This window comes from Microcaecilia unicolor, chromosome 8 (genome assembly GCF_901765095.1).
Source record: "Microcaecilia unicolor chromosome 8, aMicUni1.1, whole genome shotgun sequence".
Classification (NCBI taxonomy): Eukaryota; Metazoa; Chordata; class Amphibia; order Gymnophiona; family Siphonopidae; genus Microcaecilia; species Microcaecilia unicolor.
This window is the reverse complement of record NC_044038.1, coordinates 73,525,317-73,549,814: the sequence shown is the minus strand read 5'-3', so window position 1 is coordinate 73,549,814 and position 24,498 is coordinate 73,525,317. Positions and strand designations below refer to the sequence as shown.

Sequence of the window (24,498 nt, the reverse complement as noted above, 5' to 3'; positions counted from 1 at the left end):
CACAGTGCAAAACCAAAAAGGGGGTGTAGCCATGGGAGGTGCATGGGCGGGTCAGGGGCGTTTCTAAAATTTGCATGCAGTGTTATAGAATACCAGGGATGTGCACCCATATTGGGCTCCGGGAATTACACCTGGTTTCAGCAGACGTAACTCTTGGCACCCAAATCGGCACACAATGCTATTCTATAAAGGGTGCTCATCTTTGAGTGCTTATTATAGAATAGCATCGAATGCCAATTTTTTTTTGGCGATGATGTTTGACCGCCATTTACTGAATCTAGCCCTATGAGTGTAGTTTCACTCTGAAAGTTGCCAAGGGGCTTCTGAATAGGTAGATTTCCTATGGAAAATAATGCATGTAGACTTGAAAATAAAATCGATGCCTGTTATTTCCTGATCTCACCCAAAATGGTTCTAGGTCATTTCCCACGCACCAATTCCCATCTGGAAAACTGCCACCTAGGACAATTACCACCGCTCCAGGGAGGACAATTCCCACCCTTAACAATCATGAAGCATGACAGTCTGAAATTTATCTCCTTCCCTTTCCAGATCATTTGGGGGGGGGGGGCAATGCCCCCCCCCCCAAACATTACCTTTAACACACCAAACCACACAACAAAAATGAAAATAAACCAAAATCCAAATTAATAAAAAGCATAAAATATATATTGTGAGGAACCCGAGGGTCAGGGAAGAAGAGATCCAGGAAAGGGGCAAGATGGGTAGGTTTCATACCCGGGATTCCAACTACAAGTCCAAGGATCCTAGGGGCTGGGAAGCCATGCCCCCACGGAGGCATAAGTTTCCCAAGAGCCGAAGGGAGAACTACAGTTCCAAAGAACCCCTGCAAAGCCCAGGGGGCAAGCAAAGGGAGCAGCAAGGGAACTACAAGTCCCAGGATCCTGAGGGAGAGGAGGGGGATTGGCTGAGGAGGAATAATCAGGAGGGAGAGGACCAGCTGGGGACAATAAAGGGAGAGGAGCCCATGGAATGGGAGGTGGAGAAAGAGGACGGAGAGGAGATCCAAGCCCAAGATGACTGGGGAAGTGAGCCCATGGAGATTGCTGCTCTAGCTCAGGTACAAGGGAAGAAGTTGAAAGGCTTCATAACAAACCTTCTTCAAGGCTGGGGAAAGCTTGGAGGAAAAGTTAAGCAGCTGTTCCACTCAAGGGGGAGAGAGGTGCCGTGCTGTAAAATAGTGAATGATTTCAGCTGTGGCCAGAAATCAAGACCCAGCTGGAGAAACAGGTAGTGAGTGACTTGAACTGTGTCCAGGAACCTGGCCATGCTGGGAAAGCAGTGAGTAATTTGAACTATGTCCAGAAGTCATGCCATGCTGGGGAAGCAGTGAGTGATTTAAACTGTGTCCAGAAGTCATGCCATGCTGGGGAAGCAGTGAGTAATTTAACCCACTCCCTCAACCAATCAACCCAGGCCTCTTTCTCCTCTTTTCCTGATATCACCGAAGAGGAAACCGCCCATCTTCTTTCCTCATCGAAATGCACTACCTGTTCCGCTGACCCCATCCCCACCAACTTACTCAACACCATCTCTCCCACTGTCACTCCCACCATCTGTCATATCGTCAACCTCTCTCTCTCCACTGCAACTGTCCCTAACACCTTCAAGCATGCTGTAGTCACACCACTCCTCAAAAAACCATCACTTGACCCTACCTGTCCCTCCAACTACCGCCCAATTTCCCTCCTACCCTTCCTCTCCAAGATACTTGAACGCGCCGTTCGTAGCCATTGCCTTGATTTTCTCTCCTCTAATGCCATCCTCGATCTGCTTCAATCCGGCTTTCGCCCCCTACATTCGACAGAAACGGCACTTGCTAAAGTCTGTAATGACCTGTTCCTTGCCAAATCCAAAGGCCACTACTCCATCCTCATCAACCTATCTGCCGCTTTTGACACTGTCAATCACAATTTACTTCTTGCCATACTGTCCTCATTTGGGTTCCATGGCTCTGTCCTCTCCTGGTTCTCCTCTTATCTCTCCCACCGTACCTTCAAAGTACATTCTCATGGTTCTTCCTCCACCCCCATCACGCACTCTGTTGGAGTTCCTCAGGGATCTGTCCTTGGTCCCCTTCTTTTTTCAATCTACACCTCTTCCCTGGGCTCACTGATCTCATCTCATGGTTTCCAATATCATCTTTAAGCCAACGACACCCAGCTTTATCTCTCCACACCGGACATCACTGCGGAAACCCAGGCCAAGGTATCGGCCTGCTTATCCGACATTGCTGCCTGGATGTCCAACCGCCACCTGAAACTGAACATGGCCAAGACCGAGCTTATTGTCTTCCCACCCAAACCCACTTCTCCTCTTCCTCCACTCTCTATCTCAGTTCATAACACTCTCATCCTCCCCGTCTCATCTGCCCGCAACCTCGGAGTCATCTTCGACTCCTCCCTCTCCTTCTCTGCGCATATCCAGCAGATAGCCAAGACCTGTTGCTTCTTCCTCTATAACATTAGCAAAATTCGCCCTTTCCTCTCTGAGCACACCACCCGAACTCTCATCCACTCTCTCATTACCTCTTGCCTTGACTACTGCAACCTACTCCTCACTGGCCTCCCACTTAGCCATCTATCCCCCCTTCAGTCTGTTCAGAACTCTGCTGCACGTCTTATCTTCTGCCTGGACCGATATACTCATATCACCCCTCTCCTCAAGTCACTGCACTGGCTTCTAATTAGGTACCGCATACAGTTCAAGCTTCTCCTACTAACCTACAAATGCACTTGTTCTGCAGCCCCTCCCTACCTCTCTACCCTCATCTCCCCCTACGTTCCTACCCGTAACCTCTGCTCTCAAGACAAATCCCTCCTCTCAGTACCCTTCTCCACCACCGCCAACTCCAGGCTCCGCCCTTTCTGCCTCGCCTCACCCCATGCTTGGAATAAACTCCCTGAGCCCATTCGCCAGGCCCCCTCCCTGCCCATCTTCAAATCCTTGCTCAAAGCCCACCTCTTCAATGTCGCTTTCAGCACCTAACCACCATACCTCTATTCAGGAAATCTAGACTGCCCCAACTTGACATTACGTCCTTTAGATTGTAAGCTCCTTCGAGCAGGGACTGTCCTTTGTTAAACAGTACAGCGCTGCGTAACCCTAGTAGCGCTCTAGAAATGTTAAGTAGTAGTAGTAATTTAAACTGTGTCCAGAAGTCATGCCATGCTGGGGAAGCAGTGAGTGATTTAAATTGTGTCCAGAAGTGGTGCCATGCTGGGGAAACAGTGAGTAATTTAAACTGTGTCCAGGAATCAGGCCATGCTGGGGAAGCAGTGAATGATTTAAACTGTATCCAGAAACAGTGGCTGGCGGGGGGAAGGAACAAGGGGTGATATGTGCTGTAACCAAGGACTGTCTGGAAGAGGAAATATCTTGGCCTTGCTGATGGAAAAAAGCGGTTTTAAGCATATTTTTGGAGTCTGCTTCTGGGAGTGCTGTGTCCAGGGAAGGGCCCTTCCAGGGTCAGCCGAGTTCATACCTGCAAGAAGGCCTGAAGGTGGTGGCCTGCTGACAATACCTATATAAAAACTTACACAAAATATTACCAACAAATCCACACCACAAAACAACACTTCTGATGAAAAAAACAATGTATAAGAAAAAAAAAAACCCAACAGAACACCAACACAAGAAAAAACAACGAAAACTACATGGCAGTAAGAAATAGCCAGGGAGGAACAGTTCTAGGAGGGAATTGGTGGGTGGGAACTGTCTGGGTGGCAACTAGCCAGATACCCCCAAAACATTACATTCAGCCAGATTACGGGCGTAAATCACTCACATACTTAAAATAAATGGCTTCAAAAAAACGTACTCTAATTTGCTTCATCATTCTAAGCAAATAACATATTATACATTTTATTTAAAACTACACTTGTACAGTGATAATAAAATACAGAATTGGATTGTGATAGTCTACGCCTTTCTCTGTCTTATTTTCTTGCAGATGAAATCACTATGATCAGTTCGGCGACATCTGCAAATTTTCTGTGTATGAAGCAAGCAGGGACAGCAGTCAGAAAAATCAGCTTGATACCAAACAGGAACACCCTCAATTCAATACCCTCTGTATTTCTTTTACAAAGGTGTCAAATGTGCCTCCACCTGTGCCCCACTCTAAATCACTTGCCAGCTGTGAAGTGGAAAGATCTGATGTTTCTGCAAGGACTTATGTCCACATAAAGTTTGATAGAGCTATATCCAACCATCTCAATGCTCTGAGGAACACATACAAACACACAAAGACCACATAGTATGTTTCTTATTGGATTGAAGGTCTCAAGTTTCACATTTTAGCTTTGGTTGGATAGTACAGGAAACCTTATGAGTTTGTACCGAATTTCAGTACAAACATACAAATCATACCACACTAATACAAAGTTTTACGTTTATTAATACATGTTCTATCAGTCATAACACAGTGTATTTTATAATTTGATTGTGGATCGTTGTCTAAACAAGAGATCTGGGGCACAGATTCTGATGTCATCATTTTTTATAAATGTTCACCACCAAGGGGGGGGGGGGCAAGGGGGAGGGGTCATGATTATTTATAACACTAGTTTAATTTTTCATCGGGTAGCGATACCTAGTGATACTTCGCTGCAGTTACTTGTTATCACATCAATGTTTGTAACTCTCTATTTAATGTGTTGTCCTTCAAAATTTACTATCTGCAAATTATTCTTTAGTTGCAGAGGACATATTATTCTAGAGAACTGTATTGTACTGGGTGATTTCAATATGCATGTGAATGAGACACCACTGTCACCTCCTTATGTAGATTTTTGGGACTGTCTGTGTCAGGTGTTCAGCACTGCGTGCGTCTGGTAGCGCTATACAAATGTTAATAAGAATAATAATAATTTTTAAAAACTATAATGGATGCCTTAGGCTTTGAACAATTTGGACAGAATATACAAAATTGTTTTGCTACTTCGATTGTTTCTGAACAATGTTCATGTTGGGTTAGGTCATTGCTGTTGCAGTAACATAATGATGATGATCCCACTGGCCAAGTCCTTATCAAAGCAAGGCCTCAACCCGTTCATCTAGGCAGACGATGTCACAATATACATTCCCTTCAGACATGATCTAACAGAAATCACCAACAAAATCAGACTCGGTTTGAACACCATGGGCAAACTCTTTTCAACTGAAACTGAACACTGAAAAAACACACTGCCTCATCCTCTCATCTCAACACAATACGTAGCCTGGAACAGAATAAAAATGGGCCTAGGGGGGTGGAGTTGGATTCTAAACCCCGAACAGATTCTGAAGCACTGACTGCCCGAACCGACTGTCGCGTCAGGTATCCTGCTGCAGGCAGTAATGAGATGTGAATGTGTGGACAGATGACCACGTCGCAGCTTTGCAAATCTCTTCAATAGTGGCTGACTTCAAGTGGGCTACCGACGCTGCCATGGCTCTAACATTATGAGCCATGACATGACCCTCAAGAGCCAGCCCAGCCTGGGCGTAAGTGAAGGAAATGCAATCTGCTAGCCAATTGGATATGGTGCGTTTCCCCACAGCCACTCCCCTCCTGTTGGGATCAAAAGAAACAAACGATTGGGCGGACTGTCTGTTGGGCTGTGTCCGCTCCAGATAGAAGGCCAATGCTCTTTTGCAGTCCAATGTGTGCAGCTGACGTTCAGCAGGGCAGGAATGAGGACGGGGAAAAAATGTTGGCAAGACAATTGACTGGTTCAGATGGAACTCCGACACTACCTTCGGCAAGAACTTAGGGTGAGTGCGGAGAACTACTCTATTATGATGAAATTTGGTGTAGGGGGCCTGGGCTACCAGGGCCTGAAGCTCACTGACTCTACGAGCTGAAGTAACTGCCACCAAGAAAATGACCTTCCAGGTCAAGTACTTCAGATGGCAGGAGTTCAGTGGCTCAAAAGGAGGTTTCATCAGCTGGGTGAGAACGACATTGAGATCCCATGACACTGTAGGAGGTTTGACGGGGGGCTTTGACAAAAGCAAACCTCTCATGAAGCGAACAACTAAAGGCTGTCCTGAGATCGGCTTACCTTCCACACGGTAATGGTATGCACTGATTGCGCTAAGGTGAACTCTTACAGAGTTGGTCTTGAGACAAGTGCAGAAGGTATTCAAGCAGGGTCTGTGTAGGACAGGAGCGAGGATCTAAGGCCTTGCTGTCACACCAGACGGCAAACCTCCTCCATAAAAAGAAGTAACTCCTCTTAGTGGAATCTTTCCTGGAAGCAAACAAGACACGGGAGACACCCTCTGACAGACCCAAAGAGGCAAAGTCTACGCTCTCAACATCCAGGCCGTGAGAGCCAGAGACCGGAGGCTGGGATGCAGAAGCGCCCCTTCGTCCTGTGTGATGAGGGTCGGAAAACACTCCAATCTCCAGGGTTCTTCGGAGGACAACTCCAGAAGAAGAGGGAACCAGATCTGACGCGGCCAAAAGGGAGCAATCAGAATCATTGTGCACCGGTCTTGCTTGAGTTTCAACAAAGTCTTCCCCACCAGAGGTATGGGAGGATAAGCATACAGCAGGCCTTCCCCCCAGTCCAGGAGGAAGGCATCCGATGCCAGTCAACCGTGGGCCTGAAGTCTGGAACAGAACTGAGGGACCTTGTGGTTGGCTCGAGATGCGAAGAGATCTACCAAGGGGGTGCCCCACACTTGGAAGATCTGGCGCACCACTCTGGAGTTGAGCGACCACTCGTGAGGTTGCATAATCCTGCTCAACCTGTCGGCCAGACAGTTGTTTACGCCTGCCAGATATGTGGCCTGGAGCCACATGCCGTAACGGCAAGCCCAGAGCCACATGCTGACGGCTTCCTGACACAGGGGGCGAGATCCGGTGCCCCCCTGCTTGTTGATGTAATACATGGCAACCTGGTTGTCCGTCTGAATTTGGATAATTTGATGGGACAGCCGATCTCTGAAAGCCTTCAGAGCGTTCCAGATCGCTCGCAACTCCAGGAGATTGATCTGCAGATTGCGTTCCTGGAGGGACCAGCTTCCTTGGGTGTGAAGTCCATCGACATGAGCTCCCCACCCCAGGAGAGACGCATCCATAGTCAGCACCTTTTGTGGCTGAGGAATTTGGAAGGGGCGTCCCAGAGTCAAATTGGTCCAAATTGTCCACCAATACAGGGATTTGAGAAAACTCGTGGACAGGTGGATCACGTCCTCTAGATCCCCAGCAGCCTGAAACCACTGGGAAGCTAGAGTCCATTGAGCAGATCGCATGTGAAGGCATGCCATGGGAGTCACATGGACTGTGGAGGCCATGTGGCCAAGCAATCTCAACATCTGCCGAGCTGTGATCTGCTGGGACACTCGTACCCGGGAGACGCGGGACAGCAGATTGTTGGCCCTCGTCTCTGGGAGAAAGGCCCGAGCCGTCCGAGAATCCAGCAGAGCTCCTATGAATTCGAGTCTCTGTACTGGGAGAAGGTGGGATTTTGGATAATTTATCACAAACCCCAATAGCTCCAGGAGTCGAATAGTCATCTGCATGGACTGTAGAGCTCCTGCCTCGGATGTATTCTTCACCAGCCAATTGTCGAGATAAGGGAACACGTGCACTCCGAGCCTGCGAAGCGCTGTTGCTACCACAGCTAGGCACTTCGTGAACACTCTGGGCGCAGAGGCGAGCCCAAAGGGTAGCACACAGTACTGGAAGTGACGTGATCCCAGATGAAATCGAAGATACTGTCTGTGGGCTGGCAGTATCGGGATGTGTCTATAAGCATCCTTTAAGTCCAGAGAGCACAGCCAATCGTTTTGCTGAATCATGGGAAGAAGGATGCCCAGGGAAAGCATCCTGAACTTTTCCTTGACCAGATATTTGTTCAGGGCCCTTAGGTCTAGGATGGGACGCATCCCCCCTGTTTTCCTTTCCACAAGAAAGTACCTGGAATAGAATCCCAGCCCTTCTTGCCCGGATGGCACGGCTCGACCGCATTGGCGCTGAGAAGGGCGGAGAGTTCCTCTGCAAGTACCTGCTTGTGCTGGAAGCTGAAGGATTGAGCTCCCGGTGGGCAATTTGGAGGTTTTGAGGCCAAATTGAGGGTGTATCCTTGCCGGACTATTTGGAGGACCCACTGGTCGGAGGTTATGAGAGGCCACCTTTGGTGAAAAACTTTCAACCTCCCCGCGACCGGCAGATCGCCCTGCACAGACACTTTGACATCGGCTATGCTCTTCTGGAGCCAGTCAAAAGCTCGCCCCCTGCTTTTGCTGGGGAGCTGTGGGGCCTTGCTGAGGCGCATGCTGCTGACGAGAGCAAGCGCGCTGGGGCTTAGCCTGGGCCGCAGGCTGTCGAGAGGGAGGATTGTACCTACGCTTACCAGAAGAGTAGGGAACAGTCCTCCTTCCCCCATAAAAACGTCTACCTGAAGAGGTAGATGCTGAAGGCTGCCGGCGGGAGAATTTGTTGAAAGCGTTATCCCGCTGGTGGAGCTGCTCTACCACCTGTTCGACTTTTTCTCCAAAAATGTTGTCCGTTCGGCAAGGGGAGTCCGCAATCCGCTGCTGGATTCTATTCTCGAGGTCGGAGGCACGCAGCCATGAGAGTCTGTGCATCACCACACCTTGAGCAGCGGCCCTGGACGCAACATCAAAGGTATCATATATCCCTCTGGCCAGGAATTTTCTGCACGCCTTCAGCTGCCTGACCACCTCCTGAAACGGCTTGGCTTGCTCAGAAGGGAGCTTGTCCACCAAGCCCGCCAACTGCCGCACATTGTTCCGAATGTGAATGCTCGTGTAGAGCTGGTAGGACTGAATCTTGGCCACGAGCATTGAAGAATGGTAGGCCTTCCTCCCAAAGGAGTCTAAGGTTCTAGAGTCCTTGCCCGGGGGCGCCGAAGCATGTTCCCTAGAACTCTTAGCCTTCTTTAGGGCCAGATCCACCACCCCAGAGTCGTGAGGCAACTGAGTGCGCATCAGCTCTGGGTCCCCATGGATCCGGTACTGGGACTCGAACTTCTTGGGAATGTGGGGATTAGTTAAAGGCTTGGTCCAGTTCGCCAGCAATGTCTTTTTTAGGACATGATGCATGGGTACTGTGGACGCTTCCTTAGGTGGAGAAGGACAGTCCAAGAGCTCAAACATTTCAGCCCTGGGCTCATCCTCCACAACCACCGGGAAGGGGATGGCCGTAGACATCTCTCGAACAAAGGCCGCAAAAGACAGACTCTCGGGAGTAGAAAGCTGCCTTTCAGGGGAGGGAGTGGGATCAGAAGGAAGGCCATCAGACTCCTCGTCAGAGAAATATCTGATGTCCTCCTCCTCCTCCCACGAGGCCTCACCATCGGTATCAGACACAAGTTAGTGAACCTGTGTCTGAAGCCGTGCCCGACTCGACTCCGTGGAAACACGGCCATGGTGGGAGCGTCGAGAGGTAGACTCCCTCGCCAGCACCGGCAAAGCTCCCTCCACCGACGTCGTCGGGGAGTCTTCCTGGGAGGCGGCGGCAACCGGTACCGCAAGCGGTACCGATGTCGGAGACCTCACCCCGGGGAAAGGGCCAGCCGGCGCCTCGCTCGACGGTACCGGTGGCGCAAGCACCCCCGGTACCGGAGGGGAAGGGCGCAACAGGTCTCCCAGGATCTCTGGGAGAACGGCCCGGAGACTCTCGTGCAGAGCGGCTGTGGAGAAAGACATGGAAGCCGATGCAGGCGTCGAGGTCAGAGTCTGTTCTGGGCGTGGAGGCGGTTCCGGGCTGTCCAAGGTGGAGCGCATCGACACCTCCTGAACAGAGGGTGAGCGATCCTCCCGGTGCCGATGCCTACTGGGTGCCGACTCCCTCGGTGACCCAGAGCTCTCGGTACCGATGCGGGAAGGAGACCGGTGTCGATGCTTCTTTGATTTCTTCAAACGAAGCATGTCACCGGAGCTTCCCAGTACTGACGAGGAGGACGTAGAATCCAGCCGTCGCTTCCTCAGGGCCGAGGCCGAAGGTCGGTCTCAGGGGGGCTGTACCGCAGGAGCCCTCAGGGCAGGAGGAGACCCACCCGAAAGCTCACTGCCACCAGCAGGGGAATGGACAGCACTCACCTGCACTCCAGTCGAAGCACCACCGTCCGACGACATCAGCAACAGCGGAGGTCCCAGTACCACCGACGCCGACGCAGCCTTCCGATGTCTCGGTACCGACGATGCAGAGGGTCAAAACCTTGATGCTGTCGATGCAGTCGATGCCGAGGTCGAAGACTTCGATGCTGTCAACGTCGATGCACTCGATGCCTCCGGTGCTGTTGTCGACGAAGAGCCCGAGAACAACACTTTCCACTGGGCCAATCTCGCTACCTGAGTCCTCTTCAATAAAAGAGCACAAAGACTACAGGCCTGCGGGCGGTGCCCAGCCCCCAGAAACTGAAGACACGAAGTGTGCCTATCAGTGAGCGAGATTACCCGGGCGCACTGGGTGCACTTCTTGAAGCCGCTGGGAGACTTCGATGACATGGGCGGAAAAATCGCGCCGGCGAAATCAAAATTCGTGATAGCGACGAAGGCACCAAAAATAAGGGAGAGAGAAAAAACCCGTACCGAGGCCACGAAACAGGCCTACCCCGAAGCAAAAGGAAACTTACGCCGGGGAAAACAAACTGGACACACGGGAAGGGACAAAGACCAAAAGGTCTCTCTTTTTTTTTTTTTAACGAAAATCTCGAAGACGCGCAAGGGTCAACTTGAGGGGCACGAAACGGCGGCAAAACACGACCGTCCCGAGCGCGGACAAAAGAAGACTGACGAACACGAGCCGGTTCGGGCGGGAAGACGGCCGCGCATGCGCGGTGCGCCTGGGCGCGCGAGGACTAGCAAAGGCCTTTGCTAGTGAAGTTTCCGGTTGGAGGGGGCTGCCGTGGACGTCACCCATGAGTGAGAACAAGCAGCCTGCTTGTCCTTGGAGAATGGACACTACATAACCTTTCCCCTCCTCGACCCCCATTGTACCTGAAACACACGTACCTTTATTCGACCACAATATCACCTTGTATTTGTTTCTCTACCGGACTTGGTAAATGCCTTTACGGTACTATGTAAGCCACATTGAGCCTGCAAATAGGTGGGAAAAAGTGGGATACAAATATAACAAATAAAAATAAAGTTCTTTGTATGGATCAAATAATTTGATAATTTGTAGACAGCCTTGTACAGTTCTGTATCTTAAGAATTCTTGGCTTCTGAGATTGAGGTCTCTTAATTTTAATAGGGTAAAGGGTCATGGATTTCATGTACCACCTTTCTGTGGTACAATCAAAGTGGTTTTAATTTTATTATATGGAGGTACTTTCTCTGCCCCTGGAGGGCTCACAATCTTAGTATTTGTATCTGGGAAAATGGAGGGTTGCGTGACTTACCCAGGGTCACAAGAAGCCGTATTAGGAACTGAACCCATTTCCAAACAATGCCGATTCAAACAGATCCACAAAAACTTGTATATTACACAATGCTAACACTGGATCTGTGGCATATAGTTAAATAGAATGCATGACCACACTAACCCCCCTGTTAGCGGCTACCATGTGGCAATGTCTACACAGCCCATTCAAAAGGGGAAAAGTTAGACGTACACCCAAGGATCTATCTCCATACAATGTTTGGTGGAGCCAGGTCTAGTCATTACAAAAATATGGAGGGAATGGAGGAAAGTGAGAACACCTGACATCTTCAATCCAATAAGAAACAAGGAACAAAGCTGGAGCATTGTATTCTGTTGTCATTGATGGTGTAGGAATTGTGAATTGGAGAAAAAATTATTTCAACTGTTACACTGAAATAGAGCTGAACTGACATATTTTACAACTGTAATACATTTAAAGTGCTTGCAATGGATATTGCCGCTTCATCTACTACAGGACAACAGCCTTCATTCTGCCTCATTAGACTTCTGTCTCAAAGGCCTTCATCAAGACTCTCTGGGAGTCAGAGGCAAGATCTTCAAGGGCCTGGGTCAGCATTGCATAAGTAGCCCTGAAGGCAATGCCTCCTGATGCCACCGAGCCAAAAACAGGAATTCTGTGGAAGAAGAGATTTGCCACAACAAGCCCAGTGCCTGTAGCCTTGGACAGCATGTGCACCACTAGGTCCTGGTTTATGGCTTTTCCCAGAGGACTCTGGATCACAGATTTCAGCACCCCTACAGGCTTTCCAGACTTTTCCGCAAGTTTGGCCAGGGATTCTTCATCCAAGTCAAAATCCTTACGGTAGGTGGACAACCTTGCCAGTAACATGGAGATGTCACAGACAAAGGCAATGCCTGGGATGGGCACTGCAGCCACCAAGCATGAGATCATTGCTAATTTAAAGATTTCCTGGCCCAGGAGCTGCTTCTTCTTTTGGATGATGCTTTCAGAGAGGTTGGGGAGGGACAGGAGGAATGCCCTTTTCTTATGTCCTGGGAGTTCCTGCTCCATGGTCTCCTGAAACCTCTGGAAGTCATATTTTTCCAGTTCATGGCTGGACAAAAGAAAGACCTTCACATTCTCCAGACCTTCTTTTGCTAGGTTTTCCTCACAGTTCTTTCTGATTGTTTCCAAAATGTCTTCCTCCTTTACATTCTGTCTTCTGCTTTTTTTCATTGAATGTACATCGTTGTCTACCTTGGTACGAACAAAGTAGAAACTCTTACCCTGTTTGCCTATATCCTTTGCCAGTTTGATGTGATTCTCCTTGAAGCGCTCTGAGGCAAGGAGAATGAAGAAATCATAGGTATGGAAGTTCACACGTTCCAGGTAATCCTCTGCTTTGAACATTGGGGTGCCAATACCAGGAAGGTCCCAGATCTTGACACTGGAGTATTTGGGGTGGATGTACTCTTGGGGAGCACGGGTACATTCTACTACACCAACTTCTGCTGCCCCTGGATCATCATCTTTAAGCCCCAGCAGCGCATTGACAAAGCTAGACTTTCCAGCACCAGATTCTCCAGTGATAGCAATGTCCAACCTGGTGTTGAGAATGATGTCCAGGCTGTGCTGGATACGGGCAACCACTGCGGGCACGCCCCCGCTTTCGTAGGCCGCCCTGATCTCCTCAATCTCCTTCTCATCAATGATGTCATACTCCTGACTTGAGGCTTGGTGTGAACTATGGGAGAAGACATAAGATGATGCTTTAATGATGCATACACATATATGCAACTCCAAAATATAAATAAACCAGTGCCCACATGCAATGCATCCCACCAGTAACCAACAACTTGAATTTATTTCCACGCATAAAGACAGACAGATATAAATACACACCTCAGCAACTCTATCACACTGCTGCTTAACCACCGCTAAAGAAATGTGCTACACATTATATATGAATGATCCTCTAGAAGGCAGTCTCACCCAACATGTACACACAAAGCTCAAGAACAGTACACATCCACATGCACACAGCTTCATGGAAAGTACTTCAGGTGAAAATTCTTTAAGAGAGAACAAAAATGTCTCTCACTTTTTCTGCTTTTCAAGGGTTAATAAAGAATTTAATTGTCACTACAGGGTCAAAAGGGTTTATCACATTAGACACAAACCGTTCACATGTTCGCACATCTTCCTTGAGAATTTGCTGTAGCTGTGGACAATCCAGCTTATAGGGCTCATAACTGGACACCAAAAAGATCTGGGAGTTCTGCAGGCCCTGACTCTGGAGAAATTCCATCTCAATGTTCTTCATCACCTGCAGAACCTTTTGCTCCTCATAGTTGGCCTTCATTTTACGTTTGACAGTATGAAGGTCCAGGTCCACCTTGCTGCGGACAAAATAGACCATCTTGTTCAGTGCCTGAACTCTCTTGGCTTGGGCTGTGTGCCACTCGCAGATCCGGTTGGCGGTAATTAGCACCAGGATGTCTGCCTCAGCCATCCAGTTCTCTGGATGGCTGGTAGGATCCTTGCTGTCGACACGCAGCTCCCACAGAAAAAAGTTAGGGTGAGCAGGCTGCATCTGGAGGATGGGGCCTTTGGTGCACACCTGGGGCTTCACTGTCTCTCTGTGCTCTCTATCAGCCAGACCCAGGAGGGTATTTATGAGGGAAGTCTTCCCAACTCCAGTTTCTCCAGCGATCATAACATTAACATCACCTCTCTCCCCAGATGGGGTGCTGGGCTCTGTACTCATGGGTGTCTCTGGTCCTGATGGTGTCTCCATCCTACCAACACAAAAGAAACATTTACAGCATCAATACTATAAAAACGTGAAACCCTGACTGACACTATAGCTCTATCAGTGCAAAGGTCAAAGAGCCCTGAAGGCCAAGACAGAGAAAAAGTGTGGAGAGAAGCAAAGGGAAAGGGACATGGGACTCGATATACCGCCTCTCTGTGGTTTTTGCAACTACATTCAAAGCAATTTACATAGTATATTCCGGTACTTTTCTGTACCTGGGGCAATGGAGGGTTAAGTGACTTGCCCAGAGTCACAAGGAGCTGCAGGAGATGATAAGCAGCAGGTGAATGTGCGTATACAGTGTGCTAGAAATTCAAGCGTGCTGTGAAAGACATGGGTTCCCTAGAAATCCAAGTGTTAGGCATGTAAACCACATGTTTCAATAGGAGAGTTCTCCCTAGGATAGTGCATAAACATCTGCCTACCATATTTTCTGGTATTTCCCATACTTATTTTGACTCTTGCGGGCCGATATTCAATGCGATTTAAACAGGCAGGAGCCTCTTCTGCGTGCTTAAATTGCTTCCCACCGCCTAAATGGAGATATTCAGCGGCACTTAACCGGAGAGTGCAACTGAATATCCCCACAGAACACTCAACAAAAAAGTGGGCAGTTCAGGAGCGGTGCTGGGGACAGCACGGGAGGAGCCTGAGGTTATGCGAGTGCCGGCAATATTCAGAGCTGGCACTCACATAGCTAAGCAGTTTAATTTAGGACAGCTTAATAAGGCCGCTTAGCTATGTTGGTGCCAGCATTGAATATTATCCCCCAATATTTTGGATCGGCGTTGCAAAAGGCAGGAGTGAGGGGGCTATGCTCCTGCCCCCAACGAACACCACTGGACTACCACGGATACAGGTACGCCCAGGAGGGGGCCTACCAGGACAGCCAGGGAGTAGGGGCATTCGGGGGGGGGGGGGTCTTATAGGCGAGGGCTGGGGGGACAGGAGGGGGGCATTGTCAAGGGGTAGGAGCCTTGTAGCACTATAGAAATGCTAAATAGTAGTAGTAGTAGCAGGCTCCAGAGAACTTAAAAATATATATAATATGCGCATCACAGCCCAATATTCAGCCAGGCCCCAGCTGAATATCATCCGGGCCTTCTTATGTTCCTGTGCCCAAAATTATCCCCCAATATTCAGTGCGGGTGCCTGGACATGGCCCAGCACTAAATATTAGGGGATAATTTAGCCGGCGACGATCATCGTTTAAAACAACGCTGAGTGCCGCCAGTTGAACATCGGGGGGGTTTGTGTTTAACCACATTAGTTAACCTCTAAAATCATACACAACTCTATTTCTGGCATTGCACTGCCTATACTCTAGGTATTTATTTAGTTTAGTTTTATGTATTTAATTTTAACGATTTATAACCTACTTTATCAAAGCAATTCTATGCAGCTTACAAAATAACATATATAATCAGGTGGAGGACAACAGATACTAAACTGAAATTAATATGAGCATAAGAAATAAGCCAAAATAAATTTTAAAATACTTAAAAAAATAACAACTGACTGTCCTCCAATTTAGCACAACAGAGTACCTGGGGTGGGGAGGGGGTGGGGGTAAGGAACAGGGAGGTCATATTAGTAATGGGGGAGGACTGCCAATTCCATTACAGCACCTGAAGCAGTTGGGGGGAAAGGCACCACAATCCTTGCCCCTTCCAAACTATGCTTAGACCCCAGGGAATTACTGGTAACTGGATGCCTTTAATGCTGTGCAGTAGTATCTCATGGCAGGAAAAAAAACAGGCATTCCTGTCACTGGTAATAGCACAGAGGGGTTTTTTGGGTTTTTTTTACAGTATCACAGTTGGGCTCATTTACAAAACAGAAAAACGTCTAAAAAGTAGCTTAAAGCAGCATTTGGATGTTTTTCTCACAAAGATGTCCAAATCAGTATTTTTGAAACCTATTTTTAGATGTTTTTCTTTCAAGTCCGTCAAGGGGGCATATCAGGGCAGGACTTGGGTATTCCTGAGACTTAGAAGTTTTTTCAGCCATAGGAGGAGATCCAGATCCAGATCCAGAGGAGATCTGGGAAATTATAGACCGGTGAGCCTGACGTCGGTACCGGGCAAAATGGTAGAGGCTATTATTAAGAATAAAATTACAGAGCACATACAAAAACATGGGCTGATGAAACAGAGTTAGCACGGATTTAGTGAAGGGAAGTCTTGCCTCACCAATCTACTGCATTTTTTTTGAGGGGGTGAACAAACGTGTGGACAATGGGGAGCTGGTGGATATTGTGTATCTGGATTTTCAAAAGGCATTTGATAAAGTGCCTCATGAAAGAATCCTGAGGAAAATGGAGAGTCATGGGATCAGAGGTAGGGTATGACTATGGATTAAGAACTGGTTGAAAGATAGGAAGCAGAGAGTAGGATTGAATGGTTAGTATTCTCAATGGAGAAGGGTAGTTAGTGGGGTCCCATAGGGGTCTGTGCTGGGACCGCTGCTTTTTAACATATTTATAAATGACCTTGAGATGGGATTAACTAGTGAGGTAATTAAATTTGCAGATGACAAAATTATTCAGGGTCGTCAAGTCACAGGAGGAGTGTGAAAGATTACAGGAGGACCTCCCGAGACTGGGAGATTGGGCATGCAAGTGGCAGATGAAGTTCAATGTTGACAAGTGCAAAGTGATGCATGTGGGTAAGAGGAACCCGAATTACAGCTATGTCATGCAAGGTTTCGCGTTAGGAGTTACGGACCTAGAAAGGGATCTGGGAGTCATCATTGATAAGATGTTGAAAACTTCTGCTCAGTGTGCTGCGGCGGCTAAGAAAGCGCACAGAATATTGAGTATTATTAGGAAAGGGATGGAAAACAAACACGAGGATGTTATAATGCCGTTGTATCGCTCCGTGGTGCGACCGCACCTTGAATATTGTGTTCAATTTTGGTCGCCGCATCTCAAAAAAAGATATAAAGGAATTGGAGAAGGGCGACGAAGATGATAAAAGGGATGGAACGACTTCCCTATGAGGAAAGGCTAAGACGGTTAGGTCTCTTCAGCTTGGAGAAAAGGCGGCTGGGGGGTGATATGATAGAAGTCTACAAGATAATGAGCGGAGTAGAGCGGACAGATGTGAAGCGTTTGTTTACACTTTCAAACAATAACAGAATCAGGGGACACAAGATGAAGCTAGAATATGGTAGATTTAAAACAAATAGGAGAATGTTTTTCTTTACTCAGCATGTAGTTGGACTCTGGAACCCGTTGCCGGAGAATGTAGTGACAGCAGCTGACCTTACAGAGTTTAAAGGGGGTTTGGACAGATTCCTGAAGAAAAAGTCCATTGAACATTATTAATTTTTCTTTTTTTCTTGGGGGGGGGGGGGGGGGTGCCGGGTTCTTGAAACCTGGATTTGCCGCTGTCGGAGACAGGATGCTGGGCTTGACGGACCCTTGGTCTTTTCCCAGTATGGCGGTGCTTATATGCTAATGGAAGAAAACAAAAACGACAAAAAAACAGGAGTGGGAAGTGGACCAATGACTCCAGAGACTGGGACAGGAGGGTAAAACGAGAAAACCTTCATTACAGACTCGACACAGATCCGTGTTTCAGTCAGAGAGACTCCTGAGGCAGGCCTGTGGCCAAAACACGGATCTGTGTCGAGTCTGTAATAAAGGTTTTCTCGTTTTACCCTGCTGTCCCAGTGTCTGGAGTCATTGGTCCACTTCCCACTCCTGTTTTTTTTGTCTATTTGATTTGTGGGATTTCATTGTTCATCCACCTAGGTGGATTACCTGTCCCTACCCCATTTTTAGAAAACAAAAACGTCCAGGACTAAAACTAAGACATTTCGAGCTAGACCTGTTTTTATAACGAATAAGGCACAAAAAGGTGCCCTAAATAACCAGATGACCACTGGAGGGAATCAGGGATGACCTCCCCTTATTCCCCCAGTGGTCACTAACCTCCTCCCACCCCCAAAAAATGTGATGAAAAACATTACTTGCCAGCCTCTGTGCCAGATTTTATACTCAGGTCCATTAGAATAGCATGCAGGTCCCTGGAGTAATCTAGTGGTGGATGCAGTGTACTGCAGACAGTTGGACCCAGGCTTCTACCTCCCCCTACCCATTACACTTGTGGAGGAAACTGTGAGCCCTCCCAAACTCACCAGAAACCCGCTGTACTCAAATCAAGGTGTCCCCTTCACCCGTAAGGGTTATGGTAGTGGTGTACAGTTGAGGGTAGTGGGTTTTGGGGGGCTCAGAAGACACGGTAAGGGAGCAATGGTCAGATGTGTAACTGGGAGCATTTTATGAAGTCCACTGCAGTGCCCCCTAGGGTGCCCTAGTGCTTTCCTGAGATGTCAGGGGGACAAGTCTACTAAAATTGTTGGCTCCTCCTACAACCCAATGGCTTGATTTTCTGCGTTTTGCACTTGGATGGTTTTTTTTTTTTTTTTTCAAAAATGGACCAAAAAATAAAACATCCAAATCAGAAAACCTTCTATTTTCAAAAACAAAAGATAGACGTTTTTATTTTTTGAAAACGACCTTCTTTGCTATTCAGATTTTGGACGTTTTTTGCAAAATGTCCAAAGTCGGACTTAGACGTCATCGAAAATGCCCCTCCACGTATCTTAGTTCTGCAGATTATTTCCTTTCTAAAAGGGCAGCTCCCCTTATCTCTGTACATTAATACTCCCCATCCCCAGAGTTCTCTTTCCCTGTGTCTGACATTCACAGGTCCCTCCTCCAGCTCTGAGAAGTGTGATCTCACTTGCAATACACAATAGGAGTTTCTAAGGCTTGGAAACCAGAAAGGCCAACTGCCAAGGTCTCTGGTCGAAACACAGGCCACCACTAGAGATCAGAACCCTGGCAGAAAGCCAGTTCTGGTGGCAGTCTCGCAAGGCTGCCACGGGAACTCTCGGCAGCCATTTTGATGGAGGAGCTGGAGGGGGCAGGAGTAACTGGGATAGCTCTTGCCCCTTTGAGGCCACTAGGCCACAAGGGATGTTAAAGGTAGGCCCAGGGAGGGCCTTCGGGTGGGTGAGGGACTGGTTTTGTGGCACCTGTTCCGCTCCGGTGGGAGGGGTGGGGCAGGCAGTCATTTCAAGTCTCTGCAGAGGGGAGTGGTGGATAGTGGCTGCGGCGGAGGCTGGAGGACTCGCTCTGGTGGGGGGAGCAGATATTTCAGTTTCAGCTGAAAATGTACTTACATTTTCTGCAAAAACCTGAACTCCAATTTCGGCAAGGCTTCGGTAGGAGCCTCTGGAACAATCTGGGGCTAATCCGCAGTTGGTGCAAGCGACCTTGATGCCTGAGTGGAATGTATCTGCCCCAGCTCTTTTCTAAGCATGGCTCGGTACTGCTCATTGAAGGAAGGCATTGACAGAAGAGGGGGAGCCGGGACAGAGGCAGCCTGAGAAGGAGTTGGTGCTGAACTGGAAACAGGAACCTGGCTGCTCAGAGACTTGCTCACTGGCAACTCTACCATAAATGGGGAGCACTCCTCCCACTGAAGGCACTTCTTGGGTACTGGCAATGCTCATGCCTCAGCACTCCCTGCACCATACAAAAAAGAAAGGAAACTTAAAGAGCAGAAAATACTAAAAACTAAAATGAAACAAAATAAAATAAAAGATTAAGGATAAAAGAATTGCAAAAGGGACAAAAATGCTCGTACAGGAAGGCACTGCAATATCACAGAAAAAAAAACTGCGGAGTACATGACGATGTATCCTCCCTGCTCCATGGAAAAAATAAGACTGAAGGATTCATGCTCACACATCGGGCGGGAAGGCACCAGCGCATGCACGGTGAGACGCAGCTAGAAATTTCTACAATCATCTCGCTAGGAAGCATCCGCACTGGGATCTGTCGGATGTCGCTCAGATGTGAGAATACATCTGGCCTATTTGTCCTTGAAAAATCAGTTACCTGGGAAAAGGTGACATTTCTCTCTGCAGGATTTTGAAAAGTTCAAGGAAGTCAAATTTGTTTTGGTCAGATGGGGAGACCAGGAAGATCCTTGGGGAATCTGAGTGCTGTACTTGTGGGACTCTAGTAGTCTCTCTTCTTGCTTCTTCACCAAGTGCTGTTCCCATCTCATGATCTTCCACAGTACGGACAAGCAGCAGGCACCTGTTGCCCTTCATCAGGTGTTTGGCAAGTTGCTGATGCTCCTCTGCTAACCCCACACCAACAACAACGATGACAATGTCATAGAGCGCCCCTGGAAGCTGCTGAACATAGTCATTGCAGTTAGAACTCGGAATCTCTAGAAGCAGGGCGAAGTCAATCTTCCTTTGGGCAGGGTGAGACAGTTCTTCCCCAGAGAATGCGTTCTTGATCATCTCAGTCACAGCCTCAGCCCTGGAATCTGGGGTTCCCAGGACTGCCACCTTCAGTTCATGCTGATGCTGGGGATCTTTCTGCTGACCTTTCACCTCTAGCTCTCTGGGATCCATGTGGGCCTCTGTGTCCTTGCTCTGCTCAGCACCCTTGTCCATTGGTCCAGATCCTGCAACACAAGGTGAGGATACATTAATATCCTTTGTGTACTTGGATGTGGGACCTGTCAAAGGATGCTGATAGGGCCCATTTTTTCGGTGCTATGGCTGGTCAGTGATATTATTATTATGACCACACTCTGGAACTCACTCTCAGAGGGGTACACCAAACTCAAGACTACCTCTACTTCAAGAAGTAGGTGAATGCTTGGCTCTTCACCCAACAGATTCTATATATTGCACCCAAAGTTAGGCATGGAACTCCAGATGCAGTTTCCATTTCAGCGTGTAACTTAATAGGTTAATTGTCTCTTAATTGGTGCTAAGGATCAATTGACCTTAACAAGTTAATTGGACCCAATTTATAGTTACGTACGGAAATGCCTTGCATCCTACTCTATAACCTCCTTGCCTAATTTCCATCATGCTGAACTCCACAGTGGGCATGGCCATGGGAAGGGCATGGGCGAATCAGAGTCATGCCTGGAAATTAGGCATGGGGTTATAGAATACTATCATTACCAAGCCTAACTGCCAGGACTTTGGCACCAACATTTATACCAGCCTTTGGATGGCTGCGCCTACATTTAGGCATGAAAATGTGGACCTAGGCTAGTATTCTATAAAAGCAGTTCTGCGTGGAATTGCCATTAGAGAATTTGCATTTAGCGTGCATCATCCCGGTGCCTAACTTTGGTCAACCTTTACTGAATTCTCCCTCTGTGACTTAGACCATTTCCTCATTATCTTACTCAACTGCACTTGGCCCCTTGGCTACATGGTAAACTGTATTGTAGAAAAGCATTAGCATCATATATCTATGTTATTTGAATGTTCTAATGTGTGCTTATGAGGTGTTTCATTAGTATTATGCTGACATATTATATTTCTGTTGTTTGCATTTCAGTGCTGTTAAATGTGTACATTTTTGATCCTGTTTCATGGGAGTCTTAATATTGGGTTTCAATTTGCTGTTTTCAAGATTACCTCATTTATTATATTTATGTTTATATTTGGTCATTTTACTACCATATTGCTGTTAACAAAATTATGTTTTATGTCAAGTTGTACACCACCTTGGATGAATCTCTTCATAAAGACAGTATTTCCCAACAAATGTATGTGTTTCTTGATTTTTTTGCTGTGTGGTCTCTGGCAGTGGCAAGTTTATATACATTTGCTATCTGTATTTGAGGCTGCATGGGAGTGAATGTTTGATGAATCCTGGTCCCCTCTATTTCAACTGAGAACCCCCAGAATATACCTGCAGCTTGACTCGTATCAAAAGGAAATGGCCCTTTTGACACTGGTTAACACAAAACAGAAGAACAAAGTCCCTTGCAGAAAACGATATAACAAATACAGCAAAGACGATACCAAAAAGGATAGTTTATTTTTTTATTTTATTTAGATTTTGCTCACACCTTTTTCAGTAGTTGCTCAAGGTGAGTTACATTCAGGTACCCTGGATATTTCTCTGTCCCAGGAGGGCTCACAATCTAGATGATGTACAAAACTCATAGGTTTATTTGAAACATCCAAAGACCCGACACAAATCATGATTTGACCACAACGGCCTGCCTCAGGAGTCTTACAACCGGATGTCCTCTAACACTTTAACCCTGAGAATCTAGCATGATAGGTAAACACACCTTCTGTAATGCACTGGTTATTTCACTGATAGATGTAACTGTCTATTCGCTATAAAGTTTGTACATAATCTAACATTATCCTTTCTTGGTGTTACTTTTTGCCACTGGGACACATCTGTAAACACCCTAGAAACATGGTAAGGAGCATAAATACTTAAATGGTGGGTTCCAATATTCAACGCCAGCCTGCATCCAGGCATCAGCACTATCGGCATCTGACTAAACCCAGTCAGGCCACCAGCTTTTATGTGGGTCCCAGCCAATATTCAGTTGGGACCTGAATAAGACATTTATACGGGTCCCAGCTGAATATCAGCTAGGATCCACATAAGTGAAGAATGCATGTCCCCCCCTTTTCACCTTCCCCCCACCCCAACACAATCACTGACCCCTTCTCCCACTCCTTACTACTTACTACTACTACTACTTAACATTTCTAGAGCGCTACTAGGGTTACGCAGCGCTGTACAAAATAAACAAAGAAGGACGGTCCCTGCTCAAATGAGCCCACAATCCAAAGAACGAAATGTCAAGTTGGGCAGTCCAGATTTCCTGGGTAGAGGTGTAGAGGTTCTTGACACAAGAACTGCCCCCCACCCCCAAAATGGACTTTGTATCAAACATCTGCACCAATCACTCAAATGTCCTATTAATAGGTGACTTAAACCTGCACCTAGAAAAACAAAATGACACAAACACCAGAACACTAATGAACTTCATAAACCAATGGAACTTCACAACAGCACAAGGAGTCTCATCGCACATAAAAGAACACCAATTAGACATACTGGCCCACAGATTCTCAACAAGTAACAACCACATGTTAACAAACTACATATGGGAAGGGGTACCATGGTCAGACCACAGCAAGCTCACTTTCACACTACAATGGAAAGAAAGAGGCCAGAAAAGAGAGCCAAGAACCCAACACAGATTCACAACCGGAGGAAAAGTAGACAACCACACATTCTGGACAACAATAATAAATGAACTCAACGACATACCACCCAAGGATAAACACTTCATGAGAAACTGAGACAAAACAAAAACAAAAAAACAACCACATCCCCGGTTGTAATGGAAGGATTTTAGAGATTGCTTTTCAACTGTCTGAATGACCAACAGTGCACTCGCTCATTAAAATGATTGTTTATGAGCCCATATAGTAAGGTTTGATCCTAATTTGAGGCTTTGTGGCTGCACAGTTGACACAGGTAGGTGGATATAATTTGGGGGGCCCAGCGTTTGAACACACGGTGTCAATTGGCAGTAAGGAAAGTTGGGGGGAAAGGGAGGGGGAGAATTTGTTGTTATTAGAGGTTGATGATAACATGTTAGTTAATAATATAGGAGGGGGGGGGGGATAAAGTAAAAAGATTAATGGAGATAAGCAATATCGTATAATTTCAATACTTGGTGTGTGTTGATTGTTTGTAGAGACATTTACAAGATGTAACCACCATTTTTGAGCATTATTTCTGTGCTTCATTAATAAAAATGTTGAAACCCTAAAAAAAAAAAAAAAAAAAAAAAAAAAAAAAATGATTGTTTATTCTGTTTGTGTGAAAATGATTTGGAATGTGGAAGAAGATAAGACGCAGCTCTAATTAATCTGGTATGTGAAGGGAGAGGAGGAGCCTATTTCAAGTTCAGACTGGCCACCTGGACTGAGAAACATGTGACCACATTCCCACATTATGGCTTGTTTACCTAAACAGAGAAATTCTCAAGCATTCTGTAATTTTCCTTAGCTCTGAACATGAGTTCTAAGCCTAATAAAAAGGGGAATTTTTAACAGTGAAATGGGGAGCTCATCTGTGAGTAACCTACGTACTGCGCAGACAACTATATTTCCTGGTCAAAAGACTCCTGGCTTTCAATGTGAACAGGGCCCCCCCAGCTGACGAAAAGAGCCTGGATGTAGAGATTAAGGACCAGTGATGTACGTATATATGATGTACTATTGCTTCTTTTCCTGGTCAAGAGACTCCTAGCATTGCTTGGTTGTAGGGACCAGTGATGTAATGATTGTTTCTTTTTAACTATAGATAGGTATTGTTTCTTTTCAGTTATATAGCTTAATCATTGTGCATATATCTTAATCATTGTGTATCTTAGACAATAATGAACCTGTAATAAAAGTCTCATTTACCTTATATGAATCTAAACAAAT

At 46.9% G+C, this 24,498-nt stretch overlaps 1 protein-coding gene across 3 annotated transcripts in view; it reads right to left on the bottom strand.

Annotated features, from left to right (window-relative positions):
• Nucleotides 1-1,428: 1,428 nt before the first annotated feature.
• The window catches only part of LOC115475483 (immunity-related GTPase family Q protein-like), a 25,820-nt gene continuing 2,750 nt past the window's right edge, over nucleotides 1,429-24,498 (bottom strand). The window contains exons 2-7 of one of the 3 annotated variants that reach the window (XR_003943041.1): nucleotides 20,102-20,684; nucleotides 13,553-14,170; nucleotides 11,687-13,116; nucleotides 7,060-7,064; nucleotides 6,043-6,048; nucleotides 1,429-1,439 (exon numbers count right to left, since the gene is read on the bottom strand). Coding sequence is in view for 1 of the 3 variants with exons in the window: in XM_030211236.1 (XP_030067096.1) it covers nucleotides 11,910-13,116; nucleotides 13,553-14,170; nucleotides 20,102-20,673 (2,397 nt within the window). In the remaining 2 variants the exon portion in view is untranslated. Of the gene's footprint in view, nucleotides 1,440-5,414; nucleotides 5,428-6,042; nucleotides 6,049-7,059; nucleotides 7,065-11,135; nucleotides 13,117-13,552; nucleotides 14,171-20,101; nucleotides 20,685-24,498 lie in introns of those variants that run through there. The other 2 variants (XR_003943040.1, XM_030211236.1) reach the window with 2 other exon arrangements.